The sequence below is a fragment of the Corvus cornix genome, chromosome 28, assembly GCF_000738735.6.
Source record: "Corvus cornix cornix isolate S_Up_H32 chromosome 28, ASM73873v5, whole genome shotgun sequence".
Taxonomy (NCBI): Eukaryota; Metazoa; Chordata; class Aves; order Passeriformes; family Corvidae; genus Corvus; species Corvus cornix.
In genome coordinates, this window is record NC_046356.1 from 2558691 (window position 1) to 2570648 (window position 11958).

An 11958-nucleotide genomic window follows, 5' to 3' on the forward strand; every position below is an offset into this window, starting at 1 on the left:
TGAAACATTTGCTTTTCCCAGCAGGCACCCAGGGCCTCTTTGATGATTAAACCTACTGCTAAATTTAGCCTGGTCTCACTGGAGTCAGTATCAGAAGTTATCAGATCAGGACATCTTTGGAGGGAATGACGTCTGTCCCGTGGAAGTCTGAGCCCCTGAGCCCTGGCAGGCTCCTGTCCTGCCCTGGGCTGCAGCAGAGTTGGGAGCTGGGAATGTTCTGTGGAGCCAGACACTCCAGAGACATCGTGGGATTCTTCAAAGGACATGAAATACCTGCTCTCATGAGCCTGTTCATTTACAGGTCCTGAGCAAAATAACCCTGAACTGGATGTCACGGGGCAGGAGAATGGTTAAACCACCTGAAACATTGTAATCCCTTATTTTTTGAGTTGTTTTTTTAATGTAAGACTTACACTGACCTCTTCCATTGGTGGATCATACCAATGGAAATTCCCTTTTCCAATGCAACTGATACTCTCATCTGCTTTACATTAAGGGATGTTTATAAACATTTTAAAAGAGTTAAATCTGGGGGGAGACAAGAGAAACCCTTCAAAATATAAACAGGCCTTTGCAGATTCCTGTTTGACTGGCTGTGTCATGCTTTCCTCATCACTTCCAGCTCTGAGCTGTGGAAACAAATTACTCCATCCCTTTAGGAAACACCTCACTCCCATTTTCTTTCTGTTTGGAGCAAAGCCTGAAGGAAGGAAGTATCTGTACAGGTCAGGTGGGGCTTCCCAAAGGTGCTGGAGCAGCCCTGTCTCCCTGCAGCCACGGTTAAAAGGTGCTGCTTTTCAAAGGCCCATTTTGCTTCTTGGGATGAAGGACACCAGCCTGGAATTGTACCAGACTGTCAGTGCTGAGCCATGGAAATTCAAGACAGGTTCCATCTCTCTCACTGAGAAAGGCTTCACAAAATGGAACTTGTGACTCCTCTGTGGCCGTTGTCTTCTCAAAACTAATCCCACTCCTGTTGGGAATTTGGATTATTTTTCAGATTTTTAAATACCAATACTCCATATAAATATGCTGGAATTGTGTGTGTGGTTGTGAGTGTGTGTACATTTACCACTCTCAGGTGAATGCCCTCTTCCCTTGTAGGTGACAAAAGGAAAAATAGAGAAAACTGGTATAAACACCAAAGGACTCAATTTCCTTCTTTCCTTCCCTGAAATCTGAGGATGGCTGCTCAGAGGACACCACCACAAACAGCTTTTACCCTGTTATTTCCATTTATAACATGTTCAGGCACAGCTGTAGGACATAAAGTCTGATCTCCTTCTTCAACGAGAATAATTTTGTCACCAGGTCCTGGTGACACAGAGCTCCTGGGTGGCTGCTGGGACTGGGGAGGGTAAAACAAACACACAGATTTCCTCAGGTGCCACTGGACAATCAGTCACTTTACAATTTTTATTTGTTGACGGCTTCTATAAAACAAAGCTCCCCTTGGATCAGACATCTCATAAAACACTTATTTAGAGTCTCGTGCATGCTCGTGACACATCAGGTTCCAGTAGAGCAGCATCTGCAGGACCAGACAGTGGAATTCTGTCAGGCAGAATTCCTGTTTTCTACTGAAGGGGAGGGAAACTCACAAAATTAAGGCACTGTCAAACCCCAAGCCCACAGATCATTTGACTTTTCCTACTGGCTTTCCTCTGCTTGTACACAAGGATGGTTTCTTATCTTTCATTAACCGTCAGTTGCAATTTTGAACAGGGACACACACACACACAAACCCCCACTTCTCTTAAATCCTGTTGCCATTCCCAGCTGGAAGGGAAACAGCAGCAAACCTCACAGCTAGGGATGGAAAATGCTGCTGAGGGAGCCCAGTGCTACCTCCCCAGGCCTGCCACTCTCACTGTGGTCATCCCAGCCCTTGGAAGATGCCATTTTTAGGAACAAAATCAGTTATAAGAACAGCTTTGAATTACTCTAAAAGCCAGTGTTCACTAAGCAGAACACGAATGAGCTGACAGACCCCTGCTGAGCCATGCAAGGCAGTTCACATTCTTCACTCGTTGGGCACAAGCTGCACTCACAGCCCAGCAGTTTGGCCCGAGGGGACCTACAGAAGGTAATCAGTATTTTCAGCTGATGTGCTTTTATCAGTCCTTTAAAGTAGTTTTTATCAGCTGGTGTAGAATGCACTGCTTCAGCCTTTCTATCTTAATTTAAGAATATAGGAAAGGTTGCTTCCTGAATCCAGGGAGCCTTCAGGCTGTCCTGTAGCACACCAGGATCACTGCAAGCCCAAACCAGCACATGGCTGTGGGCTCAGGGCCATCATTAGAAGTTCCAATTGCAATGTTAAAAAAAAGCCAGATTCAGGTCCATGACTTAGGTGCCCTGGCAATTGTAAATAAATAGTAATAAATACTTACACTCACACACACTCTTCTTGTATCCCACAGGATTACACACAAACCAGAGCCATGCTTCTCCGCTGCTTCAATAGGATCAGGTTCGGGGTGGGACACACTCACTAACAACGTGCAGCAATGCCACACACAGTTTAGGATACTGACAGTGCCAACGCATGGCACTGGGAGCACTTCACAGCTTCAGAGCTCTTGCAAACACAGACTTGGTTAAGCAAATTACAATGTCCTGACCATTAGAATCAGAGGGAACCGAGGTGAGGGAAACGGGGTTTGGCTCGGCCAAAGGCCATGTCCTTATTGCATATAAAATGTCACATTACTTGGAGATATGGCAGGTGTGGGAGCTGGGAAAAGTCAGACCAGGCTCATACCAGGCCATTCATTTTCCTCGAGTATGAAACCTGATTTCCACGTTGATTGTGTCGTAACAGTTTGCTGTTTTGGCAGACTCCAGAAAGGTCAATGAAAACTCAAAGGACCTTAAAGAGTTGCAGGAGCACAAACCATTCCCCCCATTCATAAATAAACACAGTGAAAAATTTTACAACAATTGAAAATGCTGCATTGGATTTGCTGACAGCTTGGGAACTGGCACCCACTTACCACCCTGGCACAAACCTACGAATCCCTGAAAATCTGATCAGAATAGAGAGGCAGAGACCAAGAAGCAAGCAGCAGCACAGAGAGCAAAAATGAAATTCAGGGACCCAGCTGGCAGTGTCCTGGCTTCCACCTCTCCTCTGGAGTCTGACAGAGGAGGACTGGAGCATAAAGGAGGTCACAGGTGGCTTTGAGACTCCGCTCTGGAAGAATTTTCTTGGCCTATTTTCTGTGCCGTTGCTTTTTTATTCAGCTTTTTTTGCCTTCCGTTTCCTTGTGCCTTCGTTCAGCTCCTCTTTGGACTTGGCAGGAGGAGGAGGAGGAGGAGGGTGGGAAACCTCGTGGGAGGCCCCGTGGTGGTCGTGGTGGTGGCTTGGGTGCCCACTGGAAACAGAGCCAAAGAGAACGGGGCAGACGAGGTTTTCCAGCGGAGCAAAAGGTGAGGCGTGAGAGTGAGTGGCCGTCATGAAAACCTGCCAGGCAACAGGGGACACTTAGAGATCACACACAGCAAGCAAATACTGACCAGTGGGCATTCTACTGACCCCAGAGAAAGTCCCTGCTGCTGCATGACTCGAGACACAAGGATCTGCTTCTATGATGGAGAATTCAGCCTTGAATTTCCCAAGCAGATCCTACAGCCAGTGAATTCTGTAGTGGCTCAGGAAGGCGAATATCCCCAATTCAGGTTCTGTAATTTGCTGGCAGCAAAGCTGCTGTAAACTTACCTTGCAAACTATCATGAACATGGTGAAAAAGAAGATGAGGCTGGCCTCAGAGATGGGGAGCCAGTGAGTCTGCTGCAGAGTGAAGAGGACTGTGCCGTACAGACTGGCCTTTGTAGGGCTGGAAGAGAAAGAAAGAGGTTTCCTGGAAGGTTTGCACCCAGCCTTGACTGGTTCTTTCCATTCTATTCTTGGTCTGACTGGGAATTTCCAGGCTGAGGACTTACAAGGACATATGAAGAATTTCATTTGTTTCTGGCTTCCAGACCCCACGCAGCAGCTGCTCAAAGTTTGACATCAAGGCCACACCAGAACCTGTGAGACAGAGAAACCTGTCAAAGAGCTGGAAGTGCCACAGCAGAGGGCTCTGGATCCTCAAGGGAGAAGAATAACACAGGGGGACAAAAGCTCAACATTCTCCCCAAATTTAAAAGTTGCCTAAACCAATAGAGCAGGGCAAACACTCTCTTGTCTTTCTACCAAGTGGTTCCTGATGCAGGGAAAGGACATTTGCCTCTTGCAGTTACTGATGCTCAAATGCTTGCTCTAAACACACTCTAAAGGAAAACTGACCGGCAGAACCCCCTGAAAAGACCCAGGTGAGGTCAGAGACCACGGGGGAAAGAATAAAGAACTCCTGACTCCAGATCTTGAACCACTCCACGAGGATGCACAAACACCTGTGAGCGACCCAGCCCACATCCCCTCCCTGCTGCTTCCCCTGAGCTGCCCCCAGACTGTCCCAGCCCTCCCTGTAGCCTCTGGAGCATCTCAGGTGTCACCTTTGACCCATCCCGTGGCCATCATCACGAACCACCCGTGGTGGTACAGGTGGTGGGCGTGGTGCACCCCGGCCGCGATCTTGCGCACTCGGACCACCTCCTTCATGGCCACGAAGATGAGCTTCACGGGCAGGAAGCTGACACACTTGTAGAAGAGGTTCATGGGACAGAAGAACATCAAGTACCTGCAAAAAGACCACAGATTTGTTCTGATTTGGGATATGCAGAGAGGGGTAGTGTGGCAGACTGAGTTATGGCAGGTGGGGGGTGAAGGAGGAGAAAAATTTAAAACCAAAAAAAATTTCTTAATTTCATAGTTAATTCTAAAAGGAAACCAGCATGCAGCAAAGCTTCTCTATAGCAACAACTCAGTGAGCCCTCAGTAACTCAGAGAGCCCTCGCTACTAATACTCCATCTTGAATAAAAACCAATAATTTTAATTCAGAATTTTTTAGAAGTTTGTGTCTTGTACGGTCCAGAAGCATCAGCTCATATACAAGAAGAAGCTACATATACTGACATGACATTACAGACAGAGGACAGATTTCAAATGCTCTTTTTTCCAGAAGACTCCCATATTTTTCAACCCTGAAAGATGATCTTTCTCTTTATTTTCTCAAGCAGAGAAAAGTAGGTGGCTGAGGGATTTACTCTGAGGCTTCTGTTTATGAAAATTTCATTCATAACGTTTCCCAACAGTGCTCATTCTGCCACACAGAAGTACCTACAACCCGTACACACCGAGGGACTTAAAGGTTAATTTGTGGACATTTCACCAACACAACGAATGAAGTGCCCTCAAATCTTCAGGATGTGCCACTCCTCACTCTGTGTGGGATCAGTGGGTGCTGCTGCTCCTGCGGTTTGGCCCTGGCTCAGCAGTGGCTGCTATGAATAGAAGTGCCCCAGCCCAGATAATCACAGCATTAGGCAACTGGTCAGGGAAACTGGGAACTAGAGCCAGGAATGCAAGAGCCTCACAGACTTCCTTACCCCACCTCTGCTCTCCCCAGTTAATCCCAGTGAGATCAGAGCTGGGTCACACAGGAAGAACATCTCCCTCCACGTCTCCCTCCTCACCGGAGCTCTGGGCACAGCCAGGGCGTCTCGTGCCACATCAGGAAGGGTGGAGGGGACTCACCACACTCCTGTGGCCAGGATGACACTGGAGTTGTGGCTGAAGTAGCCAATGGGTGCCTCCCCCAGCAGCAGATCAGCGAGGATGTAGCTCCCAAAGCAGTGGAGCATAGCACAGAGCCAGGAGGCAAAAGGACTCTTCCGGGACATCTCCACGGCTCCTGTGAAAAAATATTGGGAATCACGGAGTCACCAGTGTTGGAAGGGACCCTCAAGGCCATCGAGTCCAGCCTCAATGAGAAGATGGATCTAGCAATTAAGCAGGAACTTCAAGACCCACTAAGAGAGAGGCTCGAGGCGCGTGTTCTCCCACAAAGTAACTCAAAGAAAAGTAAAACAAAACACAAAAGTGTGAAGCCCAAACAAGTACCAGCGATGGTCAATAAATGATCACAGCCTGTGGACCCCCAAAGGTTTCACGTGAACAGAGTCATTAGAAGTTTATGAACTGGCTGAGAGTTTCTCTCCTTTATTTGCTGCTACCAGAAAGAATATTTTTTTCCCTTGAAATCAATGTCTTTTTACAGTCTAAAAATAAAATGCATACTAGTACCATTCTCTCCACTGCTTAAACCTAGGTGCCCTCTAGAATTCATGAACAATCTGTTCAGCTCTTTCATTCATAAGATAACCTGCAAAAATAGAACAGGAAATCTTAATCTTTATTTGAGAGAAGAGGATTTGAGGGTTCTTCCCTACTCCTGTACTAGTCTGGAAATACTTTGTGGTCTCCTCCCACAACCTGCTATGGACTTTTTTTAAATTCCTGTAGCAATTTTCATCCACTTTTGTACTTTTCCAGGGAAACCTCCCGATAACATAAATTCTGTGAGGTTGTTTCATCAACTTAAATTGCTCCAGAATCCTTCGTGCGGCATTTCAGACACAAAACTCTGTTCAGTGAGCAGACAAAGAGAGAAAATGCTAAAAATGTTATGTCAACAGGATTACCTGGTCCACCTTAAACAGCAGTAAGTGGAATAACATGAGCCAAAGCTCTGAGTGCCCAGGGTCTTCCATCCTCGGGGACATTTGAACCAGCTGAAAACCCAGCGGCAGCGGGACAGCTGTAACAGCCGAGACATGAAACTGGTTCTATAGGAACCTGAGGTTTAGCTTGAGGCTTAAATTTAGTAACGCTTGTTTTTCCTTGGCTCCACGAAGCCATGCTGTCTCCAAGGAGGAAACAGGACGGTTCTGTCCTGACACTGATCCTCAGCCCAGGAGATGTGGGATGGGAGCACTGTAGGAATCTGGGGAAAAGTACACCCCAGCCTCATCCAGTCCCAAGTGGATTCCTGGGCTGGCATATATTTAAAAACTATTTTTGTGAGGGTTGCCTGTTAACTGTTCGGTTCAGGACTCCATGCTGGAAAGCAGCTGGGAGTGATCAGGCTTGGAAAACCCAGCACTTGTTTATAGGGAGTTTAACTGGAACAGCGTGTGGCTTGTACGGCTCCGAGGTGGCAAAACACCGGGTTTGAAAATCATTGCCGAGCTCGGGGTTGGTTTTCCCTTCAGTCACTGGGCAGTTACAGTGAAACTGCTCAAAGCAGAGCACGAGGGGTGGACACATTGTCAAAAACACAGAGGGAAAGTGGCGTTTGGAAAAGACCGAAGCACAGCCAGGCTGTGACAAGAAGAAGGTGAAAGCCAAGGCGCAGATCTATCGATCTGTGCAAGATAAGCCCAAGAGAACAAACAAGGCAAGGTCAGTTATGGTGCCTGAGAACAGCTCAGGGCATGGTCCAGAGGGTGGGAAAAACCAAGGTTTTACATCCAGCCCTTTTGTATTTAAATAGGAGGAAGGTACTGCCACAAAAATCTTCAAGCCAAGGGACCGGCCAGAAACGCAACTCTCAGTCCTGGGGTGGCAGCCAAGTGACCGAACTCAAATACCTCAGTGCGGCCGGAATCCGGTCTTAAACAAAATCCAAGATTATTCTTCAAAATCAGAGTCACGGGTTCGTGGGTGGGGGTTCTGCTTTACATTTAGACACAGGTGTCGGGGCTGTGGCATCGCCTGTGACAGGCGGCAGAGGACAGGGACGGGCAGCTGGCAGGACCTGTTGGTGCGGGGCAGTGCGGGCTCTGTGCCGGCACAGCGGTACCGCAGCCACCCCCGGACCCCCTCCCCGGGCCAAGGGCCGCACTCACCGGGCTCGTACTTGAGGTAGAGGACGGAGATGATGAAATAGGCGGTGTCGAACAGCGGGAACACGGGCAGCGCGGCGAAGGCGGCCGCCAGCTCCCCGAGGGGCAGCGCCTCCGCCAGATCCATCGCGGCGCCGGATCCCGGTTCTCAGCTCCCGGTTCTCGATTCCCGGCTCCCCACCCGGCTCCGCAGGCCCGTCCCGGCGCTGCGGGGGCTGCGGGGGCTGCGGAAGCTGCGGGGGCTGCGGCCGGCGCTGCCCGGGCCGGGCCCCTCGCTCCCCGCGGGTGTCCGGGCGCGGAGCCGCCGCCGCCGGTGCCGGAGCCGCCGCGGGGAGCGCAGGCGCCGCCGGCCCGGGCAGCGCCCGCCCCTTCCGCTTCCCCTCGGCCCCCGGAGCCGCCGCCGGAGCCATGATCGGGGACCTGCTGCTCTGCGGGTACCGGGGTCGGGAACCGGGAGCGGTTCGGTCGGGTTAGCCCAGCCCGGCCCCGCCCAGCCCAGCCTGGCCTGGCCTGGCCTGACCTGACTTTACCCGACCCTGTTCCCGTCCCGTTCCCCCTCTCCATCCCCGTTCCCCCTCCCCGACCCGCTTCTCCGGCCCCACTCCCCTTCCCTATCCCTCTTTTCCCGTCCTCGTCTCCTTCTTCCCTTCCCCCTTTCCTCGTCCCGTTTTCACCGTCCCCAACCCTCCTCCTCCGTACTCACTTCCCTTCCCCGACTCTCTTTTCCCCGTCCCCGAATCCCATCCCCGTCTTCACTCCCCTCTCCTTCCCCGTCTCTCCCGCAGGACGCTGCTGGTGAACGCCGGTGCCGTGCTCAACTTCAGGCTGTAAGCGAACGGGGAGGGCGGGCGGGGGAACGGGGAGGGTTTTTTTGGGGCTCACCTGCCTGACACGGCTCCTCTGCCCCGCAGGAGGAGGAGGGACACGGAGGGATTCGGAGAGGAACCGAGGGAACCCACGACCGGTAACGGAGGGGACACGGGAGCCGGGCACAGCCCTGCCCTGGGCCGCCTGCACACGCACAGGAACGGGTTTTTCTGGAGGAAATCCTTGGCCAAACCACAGTTTTCCACCCCTTTTTGTTGGATGTGAATTGCTCTGGGGCTGGAATAACTGGTTTGTTAATTTGCAAACTGAAATGAGAAGAAACACACACACAAAAAGCACATTTCTTTAATTATTTTTGACTGTAGGTACCTGTGCTATAGAGGTAACACTGCTCACTCCCTGATTGCCATTTCCATGTGGCTACACCTGTGGTGCTCCCTTGTAGCTCTGTTTGCTGGTTAAAAATCCCAGGAAGCCTTTGAACTACAACTGGTCTTCCCTTTTTTGCAGTGTAACCCCTTATTTATGATTTATTGGGTATTTTGCCACGTGTCCTTACAGAGTTGCACTGAACAGAGCATCCATAATTCACCTACAACCTCAAATTTCAGTCTGAACTCTTTTTCTCTTTTTTTTTTAAATATTTTTTTCCTCTCAGAGCTGCTTGTGATCTTCAGGCAGCACTGAAAATGTGGCTTGTCAGGTGTGTTTTTCATATCAAAGGCTTCTGCTCTTGATTTCTAGGTGACAATATCAGAGAGTTCTTGCTGAGTCTCAGGTATTTTCGAATCTTCATTGCCTTGTGGAATATCTTCATGATGTTCTGCATGATTGTGTAAGTTACCCTGTGCAGCGTCTCATCACTTGGTTATAGAAAGTCATATATTGGCATTTTTCTTGCACATGTATCTCCTCATCTCTTTCTCTCCCACTCAATTACTCCATAATTCTTTTGCACTTCACTTCTTTATTTCAATTTTTAAATATGGGTTGATCTCACTTTTTGTTTTGCTAATGTGGGCACCTGTAGTGCCTGAAAACCACCCGTGCCAGCACCTGAGTCATTCAGGCTCGGGCAGAGTGTTGCTTGTTGGGGGTTGCTTAAATCAAACATCACCTGGGTTTAAATTTGGGGATGTTTTTCATTTTGGGGTGGGGTGGAAACCCACCAAGTTAGTCAGATGAAATCAGCCTTGCACTGGTGTGACTGTTTCTCATCTACATTTTTTCCTGTTGCATCCCCCAGGTTATTTGGATCTTGAAAGCCACCCATGAACACATTGGAAGAGAGTTTTGGCTGGGAACAAACTTTTCTAGAATTAAAGGATTCTGATGCTCTCCAACTGCAGCCCCAGGCTCGTGGGGAGCTGGGACATGCTCATCCCCTCCAGGTCCCTTCTGCTGGGGCTTTGAGTCACAACCTTCACACAAATTATCTCAGCTTCACTGAAAGAGAAACTTTGTTTTCTAAGCCCAGAGTGGGGAGCAAGGGACAATTGGAGCTGCAGTTCCCAGTTTAAACCTCTGCATTGCCAGTCCCAGCTCGGGCTGTGCCAGCTCATGTCACCCCTGTCCAGCTCCCCTGCAAGTCACACTCCTTAGTTCTCAGTTTTGTGTAAAAGTTGGGCAGAGTGGTCTTGTAACTTCTCACTATTCCATTAATTTTGTTGAAGGAGTAGAAAAGGAATATTCAAGAAAAGAAAAAAAAAAAAAAGTCATTCTCACCTTCTCCCTGTTTTTCCAGAAAAAAAAGCACTTTTAAAATTGATATTTCAAAGAGGTTTTTTTTTTTCCCCCTAAGCAATATGTAAGGGATTTTGAATGGGGGAAAATGGCAAAAATAATTCTCTAAGCCTATGTTAAGGGATAATTTTGGAATAATCTTGGATTTGGTTGAATAAAGTTGTTCTGTTTAATGGTAAAATGTGTATTTGATGCTGTGTTCATTCTGTTATGGGAGAAATTGATTCTGTATTGGTGTATTTTGGGAAATAGTAGCTAATCTTGTAATCTGTCTTGATTCTTGTGTTATTTACATTAAGTTGGCCTCTCTGACCACCAGCTTTTCCCCAGGATCATCACAAAGATAATTTAAGAGAGTGCAGTGCTGAGTATTCTTTAAATCAAACTGTAAACTATTAGTGGGGCTTCCACAGCTTCAGTTTCTTTGGCTGTTCAGGAGAAAGAGGCCTGAATTAAATGATTCAGAGGCACAGGTTTTAGGGAGTATTTTGAATTTTATCTGGTAGTGAGATGCAAGTGTTGGGCATTTTTATTTGAGTCACCCTCTTGGTTGAACTGAAGTTTTCACATAAATGAAACATGACAGAGGAAGGGTCATTTGAGGGAGGATGCCTGGCTGTAATGAACCTAGAAAAATGTACAGACAAGGCTCCTTCAAATGTGGTTTAACCTGTCCAGAAATACATACAACCTTTGGCTAAATTTAAACATATTCCTTGTCCTTAATTTCGGTATATTTTGACTCTTATTCTTTAGAATGAGAAAAAAAAAAATATATATATGGTGTGCTCCCTTCTCAGGACATCCAAACACAACACAGGGATTAAACTAATATAATTCTTGTAAAACATTTAGTCCCTAATCTTCATTAAACCAAGCGTGAAGGGAAGGGTGGACGTGGCATCACTCTGACTCTGAGGCCCCTGGGCTCAGCCCCGAGCTTTGGACTTTGGGGGTTTTATTCTTCCTCGGAAAAATGATGACCCTGTGCAGAGCTGACAGTGCTTTCTGAACACAGGGAACAGAGGAGGGGGGAGCTCCACTGGTAAAGGAATTCAAGCAGTTTTATCACCCTGCACAGAGCGTGCGGCTCCAGAGCCTGCTGTCCCCACGAGACTCGAGTTGTGCAAAAGCTGTGATTCAGCTTCTAAGCAGCTGCTTTCAAATAACGAAGTCGGGAGTCAAGTTTGAGCCGCTCTTAAATGCTGTCAGGAGCTTAAGTGCCACGCTGATGCTTTGCTGAGGGGACTAGAACACCCCTCACACCCCACGGTCGGAGTGGCGCCCGCAGGGGGTTCATTCCCCTTAATCGCTGCTCTCCGCACGGCGCTCGGGCCTTCCGGGGCCGGGCGGGGGTCGCCGGGGGGTCCCCACAGGGGCGGGGCGGGGCGGCTCCGGGGGCGCTGCCCGGCTCCAGCTCCTCCTCTGCCCCTTCTCCGCCAGCACCGCCCCGATTTCCCCCTGTGCCCCCTCTCAGCCACCTTCTCCCGCTCTTTCCTGCTCCCCCCGTTCTCTCCTCTCCCCGCGTCCCCCTTTTCCCCCTCACGGCGAACCCCCCCCTCCCTTCCAGCCCCGCCCCGCTCCCCCACCGCGCA

General features: G+C 49.1%; 2 protein-coding genes across 2 annotated transcripts; one reads left to right on the plus strand and one right to left on the minus strand.

Annotated features, from left to right (window-relative positions):
• Nucleotides 1-1380: 1380 nt before the first annotated feature.
• On the minus strand, nt 1381-8058 carry TMEM38A (transmembrane protein 38A). The gene is made up of 6 exons (XM_039566320.1): nt 7796-8058; nt 5643-5799; nt 4501-4685; nt 3946-4033; nt 3722-3839; nt 1381-3466 (listed from the first exon to the last, which is right to left on the minus strand). Exons 1-6 carry the CDS (start codon nt 7917-7919, stop codon nt 3239-3241), a joined length of 900 nt encoding a protein of 299 aa, XP_039422254.1. The 5' UTR covers nt 7920-8058; the 3' UTR covers nt 1381-3238.
• Nucleotides 8059-8157: 99 nt separating this feature from the next.
• Nucleotides 8158-10548, plus strand: SMIM7 (small integral membrane protein 7). The gene is made up of 5 exons (XM_039566400.1): nt 8158-8226; nt 8578-8619; nt 8704-8756; nt 9365-9455; nt 9867-10548. Exons 1-5 carry the CDS (start codon nt 8201-8203, stop codon nt 9880-9882), a joined length of 228 nt encoding a protein of 75 aa, XP_039422334.1. The 5' UTR covers nt 8158-8200; the 3' UTR covers nt 9883-10548.
• The last annotated feature ends 1410 nt before the right edge of the window (nt 10549-11958 follow it).